General features: G+C 65.9%; 1 protein-coding gene across 1 annotated transcript in view; it reads right to left on the bottom strand.

Annotated features, from left to right (window-relative positions):
• Window positions 1-7,222, bottom strand: part of RTN4RL2 (reticulon 4 receptor like 2) — a 16,289-nt gene extending 9,067 nt beyond the window's left edge. Inside the window, exons 1-2 of the mRNA XM_043481732.1 lie at window positions 6,849-7,222; window positions 233-711 (exon numbers count right to left, since the gene is read on the bottom strand). Coding sequence (XP_043337667.1) covers window positions 233-711; window positions 6,849-6,879 — 510 coding nt within the window. The 5' untranslated portion in view covers window positions 6,880-7,222. The remainder of the gene's footprint in view (window positions 1-232; window positions 712-6,848) is intronic.
• Between the last annotated feature and the right edge of the window lie 3,049 nt (window positions 7,223-10,271).

The raw sequence follows: 10,271 nt of genomic DNA, 5'->3' as shown, positions 1-10,271 counted from the left end.
ACACGGAGGGGGGGAGGGGGTGAGACACGGGGGGAGGGGTGAGACACGGGGGGGAGGGGGTGAGACACGGGGGGAGGGGGTGAGACACGGGGGGAGGGGCCGGGACACGAAGGGAGGGGCGGAGACGGAGATGCGGAGACACGGAGGCGCTGGGCTCGAGGCAGGAAGGGTCCCGGGGAGAGAGGCGAGGCGGGGGACTCCCACGCCCGCGGCCGCAGAGCCGGGCGCTCACCTGTAGGTGGAGCAGGCTGTTCTCCTGGAGGTAGAGGTACTGCAGGCTGACCAGGCCGCGGAAGACGGTGCCGGGCAGGCTGCTGAGCTGGCAGCGATAGAGGTGCAGCGACTGCAGCCGCTCCAGGCCCTGGAAGGTGTCGGGCTCCAGCGAGCGCAGGTGCCGGTTGTCGCCCAGGTCCAGCTCCTCGAGCGCCTGCAGGTGGCGGAAGGTGCCCGGGTAGATGGCCGAGAGGTTGTTGGAGAAGAGCCACAGGGTGAGCAGGCTGGGCCCAAAGGAGCCGGGCCGCAGCGCGGTGATGAGGTTGTTCTGCAGGAAGAGGCGCTGCGTGCCGGGCGGCAGGGCCCGCGGCACCGCCGAGAAGTTGTTGGCCTGGCAGCTCACGGTGGGCGGCGCCGGGTAGCAGGTGCAGAGCATGGGGCAGCGGGCGGCGACGGGGGCTGCGGCCAGGAGGAGCAGCAGGACGCAGGCCGGGGGACCTGCGGGCAGACGGGTTGCCGGAGGGGTTAGCAGACCCCGCCCGCCTACCCCTAAGGAGACCTAGGCCGAGAGCCTTGCCTTCCTAGGTTGGAGGGGCCCGGATTCTGGGCTACTTCCGCTTTTGGAGCCTCCTGGTACATTAAAATAAATGCCCAGAGGACACTCTGATGGGTTGAAAGTTGTTTGATGAGCGGCCCTCTACTTCCATTCTGGTTTTCACTGTGGTGGGTCTGACGATGACTCAGTGTTGACCACACTGCTTTGTGGTCCGGGGGTGGGGGGCGGTCCTATATGACGTTCTATACAGCATGGGTTCCCCGCCCCAGGACCTAATGCCTGATGATATGAGGTGGAGCTGATGTAACAATAACAGAAATAAAGCGCACGACAAACCTAACGTGCTTGAGTCATCCCAGGACCACCCCCTCGCCTGGTTCGCGTAAAAACCGTCTTCCACGAAACCTGTCCCTGGTGCCAAAAAGGCTGGGGATGGCGGCTATACGGGGCTTTAGCAGCATCCCTGTCCTCTCCACATTAGACGTGTAACACTCCTCCCCTCTTATGAGAACCAGAAGGTCTCCAGACATCACTGCCAGTATCACCTGGGAAGAAAAACTGACCCCATGGGGAACAGCTGGCCCTAAACCGAGACCCTCTGTGAGTCTAAGGCCCCCTGGTGACCGTGGGCCTCCTCCCTCACCTCTCCACCCTGGAAGGGCTCTCAGGGACCAGGGGCAGGGGGTCTCTCCCTGGGGCCAGCAGCCATCTGCAGGAGAATGGGAGTGGGGTGTCCTGAAGGAATGCCGCTTCTGGGCCCTGCCTGGGCAGAATCAGCGCCCCGAGGGGGACAGCCCAGGAACCTCACTTTTTACACCCCAGGCTCTTCTTCAAAGTCACTTAAAAAAATTTTCTTTTCAAAGTAACTCTTGAAGCTTGGCTATGATTCAGATGGAGAGGCAGGCCCAGGGGATTGGGGGCTAAAGAGTCACGTCTAGACCCCCACACCCTCGAGCGCCAGCGGGGCTGTGGGCCCCTCTCCCACCCTGACCCTGGCCTTCTGACCCTCACTGCAGCTGAGGAAGTTCTGGGACCACTTTGACCTCTACCCTTGATCCTGGCTTCCCGATGACTCTTGGGATTTTCTTCTGGCAGGTTTTGCAGCCCCCAAAAGCCAAGTGCTCATTCTCTGGGCACACGGGGAAAGGGCACCGTCTGCTCCAGGCAGTGTGCTAGAGCTAGGAAGCCTAAAGACCCACTCCCTTGGACCCAAGGACCTGAAATCTTGGGCCCTGGGGTCGTGGGGAGAGCCTGAGGGGGTCCCTGCCTGCCGGTGACCCCTGGTGTCAGAGGTGTGAATGCATGTGTGAGCCAGGTGCTCTGTACACGGAGCACTTCTGGGCCCGGGGTGGCACACAGTGTGCACACACGAGGTGGTACACGGCACGCACACGGGGTGGCACACAGTGCGCACACGGAATGCACAGGGGGTGGCACACGGTACAGGCACACGGAATGCACATGGTATGCACTCGGGGTGGCACACGGCGCACACACAGGAGGTGGCACATGGCACGCACATGGAACGCACACGGCGCGCACTCGGGATCATACACGGCGTGCACTAGGGATCACACATGGAGCACATACACGGGGTGGCACATGGCGCACACACAGTATGCACTCAGGGTGGCACACGGAATGCACACGGCGCGCACACGGGGTGGTACACGGCGCGCACACGGTGCGCACTCGGGATCGCACACGGCGTGCACTAGGGATCACACATGGAGCACATACACGGGGTGGCACATGGCGCACACACAGTATGCACTCAGGGTGGCACACGGCGCGCACACGGGGTGGTACACGGCGCGCACTCGGGATCGCACACGGCGTGCACTAGGGATCACACATGGAGCACATACACGGGGTGGTACACGGCACGCACACGGGGTGGCACACGGCGCACACACACGAGGTGGCACACGGCACGCACATGGAATGCACACGGCGCACACTCGGGATCATACACAGCGTGCACTAGAGATCACACATGGAGCACATACACGGGGTGGCACACGGCGCACACACAGTATGCACTCAGGATGGCACATGGAATGCACACGGCGCACACATAGAGTGGCACACGGCGCGCACACGGAACGCACACTCGGGATCGCACACGGCGCACACACACGAGGTGGCACACAGCGTGCACACAGCGCACACTCGGGGTGGCACACGGCGCACGCCCGGGGCGGCACACAGGCCGCGTGCGCGGCGCCAACGTCAAGGATGCTTGGAGGAACCTCCTCCCTGGAGGACCGCAAAGGCACGGTTGTCCCCGGCGCCCGGCCCCCCGTGAGCGTGCAGGCGTGTGCCCGCGGCCCCCCGCGTATGTGAGTGCCCGGCCCCGTGCGTGTGTGGGCCGGGTGTGATGTAATACTCAGTGACACAGCCGCCGCTGTTCCATTCGTTCACACCGCCTCCGCGCTGCTGGCCCTTCTCACCCCTCCCCCGAGCGGCGTTTCACGATCACTCTCTCCTCCCGGGGTTTCTGGGAGCCACGTGGGCTGCAGGGGTGCGTCTCTCGCCCCTCAGCCCCACCAGGCAGGGGTGGGAGCCCCGGGGAGGGTTTCAGGAGGGCTGAGTTTTGGGGCCCAAGACAGCAGCGCTCAGAGCCAGGCAGCCCTCCAGGCTCATCCGGTTTCAGGTTCTGGTTCTGCTGACCTGCCTGCCACGGCTCCGAGAGGCCCAGTGACTCGGCCAAGGTCACACAGCAGAGCAGCCGGCGAGCACCGGAGCGGAGGGTCCCTGTGGCCGGCCAGGGCCGCTTCCTTCCTGGTGGGGTCCCCCTCCAGCTCCCTTCCCCAAGGACTCAACACCAGAGAAAGCCAAATCCCTCTCTGAGCCCTTAATCCTGCGGCTGATCCATCACCTCGCAGCGTGTGTGTTCAGAAAGCCACCATCCCCCCAACCCCCCCATCCCCGAGGATTAAGGAGCTCTTTCCCCAGCCTCCAGGCCGACTGTTCCCCCAGAACACCTGGAGAACGGGGGGGGGGGGACAGAGGGAACAGAGAACCCCCAGGAGAGATGGCCCGTGGTTCCAGAGTGCTCCAGAGTCAGAGCGGTCCGGGGCACCAGGGTCTCTCCAGCCTGGGGTGGGGCGGGGGGCAGGGTCAGCAGGGCCCCCCTCAGTCCCTTAGCCCACACTTCCCCACCCCCCCTGCCGGCCCCCGTTGCCCCCATCATCCCGGCCCACCTCCCTGCGGTCTCTCTGATGCAGGGCCCTGGGCTGGGGGCCCCCGTGACAGCTGCCCCAACAGTGACTCTGTTGCCATTTCTGGCCCTGGCCACCGCCATGCAAGGCAGCTGAAACCCAAGGAGCCTCATCCATAATTCAGGCTGCGGCTCACACTGGAAGCCAGGCGCAGGGGAGGCTGGGGGCTCTGGGCTTCTCTGCCCCCCGGGGCCTGGTGAGCGCTGCCTTCCTCCTTCCTCTGCCCCCCGCAGCCCCCCGCAGCCCCTGCCTGCAGGTCTCCTCAGCACCCCCCTCCCCGCCCCCTGCCTCTCCCCACCAGCACTCCATCCCCCCCAGGCCCCGCCTTCTCCCCCTGAGGACCACAGGTCCACTCCCAACCCCACTGTGAATCCCTGGTGAGGACCGCGGTGAGAGGCGCAGAGTCTCAGAGCAGGAACGGCGGACACCTCGTCAGCCATCAGGGGCTGATCCCTTATCTCAGTGGCCACGCCATCAGTGAGTGGCCCAGGCCCGCAGCCGAATCTCAGTCTGCCATCAGCCCCTTTCTCCAAAGCTCCATCTGACCCCTCGCCACTATCTGGGCCAAGGAAAGCCCATTCCAGCAGCTCCCCTCACCCTCTCTGCTCATCTCATCCTATCTTTTCTCTGTTTCATTTTTCCCTGAAGTCAGTAGGTAGGTGATGCTTGAGTTGCAGGGGAGCGTAGAGCAGAGATGGGCAGAAACCATCTGTGACTGAACACCTACTGTGTGCCAGCCACAGCATTCGGACACATCTTTGTGCACAGAATCAACACAGCATCGCCCCCCGTGAGATCAAGATTCTGGGGCCCCTATTTGCAAGTGAGGACAGGGAGGCTCTCAAACGTGAAATGAGTTGCCTCGGGTCATGCAGCTGGTACAAGGCAGAACCTGGATGGCACGAGTTCCTGTCTAAAGGGACTCTCTGATCTTTCTCTGGGAGACCCCATGTCAGCCACGGAAGCCACCCCTGCGTGTGAGAGTTGCTGGGCTTGGGGGAAAGAGAGCATAGAAATTGCGCCCAGGTGCACAAGGCCGGGCCAGCAATGACGCCGGTTCTGTTTGCCTGCTCAGGGTCGAGGCGAAGGGAGGACCCGGCTCTCTGCAACTGCGGGTCCCTGGGCTCCAGGCTCTGGTTGTTTGGGGTGACATCCCATCCAGGAGGCGGGGAGAGAGGCCCTGTGTCCAGAAGATGAGGCCAGAACTGACCCGGGGAGGGAACGGAGAGAGATTGGAACATGGCACTGATCCCAGAAGGCAGAGGGGCCCAGAGCCAGAAATGATCCGTTCATCGTCAAGGACGCCAGGCCATCGCCCTGGGGCGTCAAGGCTCCCAAAGTTCTCAGCCCAGGAGTCACCCTTTGGTCCAGAAATCGCTGGGAGACAACAAACTGGAGGAGGAGGCGGGGAAGAGTGGCCCCAGGGAAAATGCTCCCTGGGAAGGGAGTCCAGGCCTGGGGTTCTGACACCAGAAAAGGCTGGGAAGGGCTGGGGCCTGCCGGGCAGATGCTGAGGGGGTAGGGGCCGAGGAAGTGGGAGGCGATGGCGTGACGTAGGGGCCCGGGAGGCACAGGCGCAGGTGCCGGAGGTTTAGAGCCGCCGCAAACAGCTTCTCACCCCGCCAGAATGTAACACCCCGAAATAAGCAGCCACCTTGGTGGCTGAGACGGCAGGATCCTCCTCCTCCGACGGCGGCCGGCGGAGCCCAGAGATATAAATGGCAGCGTGCGGTCAGCCAGGGCGCCCACCCCTGGAGGCTGCCACCCCACGCCGGTGTCTCCCCCAAATCCCCCTCACAGCTGCCCCCCACCCCCAGAGCCCGGAGCGCAGAGCCGGGGGGGGGTGGGGGGGGGGGGCTGGCCCGCCGGCCACTCCCTGCGAGGAGCGGTGTGATGGGCAGGCGCTTTGGAAATGGAGGGCTCCCCACGTGGACGTGCTCACCAGAAGTCTCTTTGTCTCTCTCTCCCGTTCCTCTGCCGCCTTCCTTTCGGCCCTTCCCAGCCCTCGGCCCGGTCCTGATGAACCCCGACTGCCTCTCCCCTCTGGTTTCCCAAACCCAAGCCTGGAGCTCACAGTCCCTGACCCCGCACCTCTGTCCACCACCCAGTCCTCCTCCGCTTGCGGGCTGTCTGCTCACTCCCCGCGCCCTCGGCATCCCTAGATCGCAGTCCTCAGCGCATTCTCGTCCCTCCCACCCCCAGGAGCTGGCCCGGACCCTAGTGGTCTGCCCCCCTCGCCCCTGACCCGCCCTCCCCTCTCCGTCCTCACCCGGGTCCCCCTTCCCTCCCAGCTTTCCCCCGTCTAACCTTTCTTCCGCCTCCTCCCTGCCGCCCTCCGCGGACCCCTCTCCATCTCTGGCTGCTCCTGGCCTGCCCCTCGCTGCCAGCCCCTTCCCACCCCAGCCCACACCCTGGTCGGTCGGCCACACCGTCCGCGGAGCGATGCCCTTTGTAGCGCCCTCCGCTGTCCTGCCGGAGAGGGCCGTCGGGGTCTCCCTGCCCCCCGCGCCCCCGACCCTCCCAGACAGCGCCCCGCTCTCACCCCCCGGCCCCCCGGCGACTGTAAAGTGCTGAGGCACCGGGCGCCAGAAGTTGCTGAGTCGGCGCTGCCCGGCCGCCCGGAGTCCTCGGCATCGCCCGGAGCAGGTGGGGCCGGGATGGCGGGACCGGAGCACCTCCTCGCCCCGGCCCGGGTCCCCCCTTGCTCACGAGCCGCCCGCCCACCCCGGCGGGCTCCGGGGGCGGGGGCGGGGCCCGGGGCTGCGTGCTCCCCCCATCCCCCCCCAGGCCGCCCCCCACCCGCGCGCCCTGGGGGCCGGGGCGCCCGGCTTCCCTCCGCCCGCGGGGGTCCCTACCTGGCAGCAGGCTCCCGAGCCCGGGCAGCATCTTGTCGCGACGCTCGGGGGAGGGGGTGGCGGGGGGAGGGCGCCTCCACGGGCTCCCCGAGCCCGCCGGACGGACTGTGGGGGACCCCGCGGGGCTCCGGGAGGGCCCCGCGCGGCGTGGCCGGGCCGCGGCGGTCTACCCCGCGCCCCCCGGGCTGCGAGCCTCGGGAGCAGCCATCGGCCCCGACGGGGCGCGGCGGGGCGCGGAAGGCTGGGGCTGGCCGTCGACGCCCGGGGCCCGCGCCCCCGGGAGTGCAGGCAGCGCGCGGGCCCGTCCGTCCGTCCGTCGGTCAGTCCGTTCGCCCCGGCCGCTCGCCGAGCGAGAGTGCGGACGGCGAGGCTGCTCTTCCTACCGCCTCCTCCCGGCGCTCTCTGGCTCCTCCCTCGTCTCCCGGCTTGCCGGCTTAACCCTTGCCTGGCCGCCAGGAGGCGGAGCGGCTCGCCGGCCCCCGGCAGTCCGGCCCCCTTCCTTGCCTGGGGGGCCCGGAGGGCAGTGTTCGATCGCCCTCGCCGCGCCCCGCTGGTGGAGGAATCCCCGCCTGAGGGGGTGCGGTCGTGTTCGGGAACCCTGTGGACTCGCCCAGTTCCCCCCCCCCACACCCCAACTCCCCCGAAGGGCTCCTGGGTCACCTCCCCCCTCCTCGCGCAGCCCCGGGCCCCTAAGCGCAGGCCTCGGACGCTCCTCCCTCCGGGGGAACTCCGAGATTCCACCTTCGCTTCAGTTCCCAGACCCCGAGCCCTGAGTGTGTAAGAACAGTGTCAGTGGGTGCAAGCTCCGGGGCACGTGAGAGCGCGCGCGCCAGGATGCTTGTGCAGGTGTGATAGGGCTGGCACGTGAGCTTCCATACGGGCCGGTGGCGGGGGCTGGCCCGCGCACCTGAGTGGGCGAACCGATGGGTCGCCGAGTGTCCGCCCGCGTGCGGGTGAGCGCGGCTGGGGAACCTGGGGCCGGGGGAGTTTGGGGCTAGCGAGCTTGCGGACGGGGTGGCAGGGGTGTGTGTGCCCCGGCGTGTGTACGCCCCTTGATGCGCTCTCAAGCGGGGGCAAGTTTGGGTGCGAGCGGGTCTCCTCGCCGAGGGCGATGGAACCCTCGCGCGGACTTCTTCTCAAGACGGGTGCATTCCGACCTCTTCTGGACCCTGAGCGCCCCTCATGGCCTCGTTCGGGGAGATCCCTGCGGGGCCGACACCGAAGCGTCTTCTCGTAAAGGCGGCGGTGGGGTTCACCCCGGCCTTCAGCTGCTCCAGGGAGAAGGGCACCCGGAACTCGGGAGCGCCCCGGCACGGGATGGGTGGGGGGCCTCGGGGTCGCCGTTTCGGGGCCGCAGGTCGGGCTGGGGCTGTGAGCGCGGCGCGTACGCCCGGGCCGGGCGGCGCAGGACCCGCAAGCGTCCTGGACAGCACCGCCCGCGACAAAGCGACAGATGCCCTCGGCGGTCCGCCGGGCTCCTCCCCTCCCTCCCGGGCCAGAACAACAGCTTAGCGCCTGGCATACAGTCGGCGCTCTATAAATGTGACCTCATCTTTCCTTGCACTCTGTTACACCCGTAATCTCATTCTTCCCTCGTTCCCGTCCGATTCCTCTCCTGTCTCCCCCGACTCTTACTCACATTTCACGGTCCCAAACTCCGTCCCCTCCCACCCTTCCCCGTCTCCTTTCTCTCTCCCTCCCTTTCCGCGTCTGCCTCTTTCTGTCCGTGTGTCTGTCGCTCGCCTCCGGTCCTCGAGACCCCCTGTCTCTCCATCTCTGGGTCTCGTGTCTGTCTCCCAGCTCCCTTTCCGCCCGGTTTCAGTCGCGGGCTCCCAGCCCTCTTGCCCCTCTGCGCTCGGGCGCCTCTCCCCCCCCTAGTTGGCTCCATTGTCTGCCCTTCCCGGGCTCCCAACATCTAAATGCCCTCTCCCCGCGTCTCAGCCTTCGGGTGGGGTGGGAGTGCCGAGGGACGGCCCCGGGGTCCTGTTCCCCCCGCCCATCTCTAGAAAGCAGGGTCCCTGCGCGTCCCGAGGCCCACCCCGCGGAGCGCCCGCGCCCGGGAGGGGGACCCGCAGGGGGCGGCGGGGAGGGAGTGTTGGGGGTAGCAGGGTGGGATTTGGCGGCCTTCCCCGGAATGAGCCGCGGCACAATCTGTCGCTGGGTTTGTTTGCCGAGCTGCCTCCGGAGCGCGGTGGGGCTGGCTCCCGGGAGCGAAATATCACACGAGGCGGAGACAGACGCAGAGGGGCGGGTGGGCGGCGGGCTGACTCAGGTGTGCGCTGTCGTCGGTCCCGGGTTCAGCGCTCTTGGAGAGGGGGTGTTTGGGGGGGACCTGGGGCCTCCGACACAGGCGGGTCCCCGAGCTGGGAGGGGAGCCCCCATCTCAGGGTGACTCGCAGGAAAGGGGGCGCCCCTGCCAGTGATCCCGGCCTGGGAGCCCCAAGAGACACCCCGGACTGGGGTGTGTCCCAGTCGGTGCTCATTCCCTGTGCTCACTACCCCACTACCCGGGCGTCGGTTGTCTGTAATTACCTGCTGACTCACCACTTTCCCCTACTAGACCGCCAGCTTTGTGAGGGCAGGAAATTCGCCCCATCCGTCTTTGCATCCCCAGCAGGTGCTCAATGAACAGGTCGGGTGGATGAATGGCGCGTGGGCGGGCGGTGGGAGTCTCAATTTACAGGAAATACCATCTTCCCAGGAAAGCTTTCCACCCCTTGTTCCTCCTTTCCCTTGGGCATTACCCCCCAACCCCCAGCCTCTCCTACAGACAGGCGGGAAATTGGAAACAGCTCTTCCGGAAGACCAGAGTCCTCTGGGTGACCCAAAGGGAATGCCTTCCTTTTCCTGGGGCCTCAGTTTCCTCGTCTGTACAATGGGATTATACCACTCACAGTTAAGCTTCAGTTTACCAGGAAGTCTCCAGCGAGTCAAGGTGAAATGAGGTTCTGCCCAGTGTTGGGGGTGGCAGCTGTTGTCATTACTATTTGGGTGGTGATCCTTAAGGTCTTTATCTCAGTAGAATCAGACACCGTGTCTCATTGAATTAAACTTCTGCAGTTAGAGGTTTCGGGATCTAAGGGATGGAAGCTGATGTAGGTATGCATGCTTGGTTTCTCAGTGGTGTCTGACTCTTTGCGACCCTTTGGATGAGTAGCCCACCAGGCTCCTCTGTCCATGGGATTTTTCAGGCAAGAATACTGGAGTGTGTTGCCATTTTCCTCCTCCAGGGGGGTCTTCCCCACCTTGGGGTGGAACCCGGGTCTCCCGCCTTGCAGGCGGATTCTTTGCCTACTGAGTCCCTGGGGAAGCCCAGGCTGATGGCCCTCGGGGCGAAGTGAAAAGGGGGCGTCTTACCGGCACCAGGCAGGGCTCTGCAGGGTGCTGTGTCCCCGCGCCTTGGCACAGAGCTGGCCCGCCCTC

This window comes from Cervus canadensis, chromosome 11, assembly GCF_019320065.1.
Source record: "Cervus canadensis isolate Bull #8, Minnesota chromosome 11, ASM1932006v1, whole genome shotgun sequence".
In the NCBI taxonomy this organism is placed as follows: domain Eukaryota; kingdom Metazoa; phylum Chordata; class Mammalia; order Artiodactyla; family Cervidae; genus Cervus; species Cervus canadensis.
Note: the sequence above shows the minus strand (reverse complement) of the source record. Positions and strands in the feature narration are given on the sequence as shown.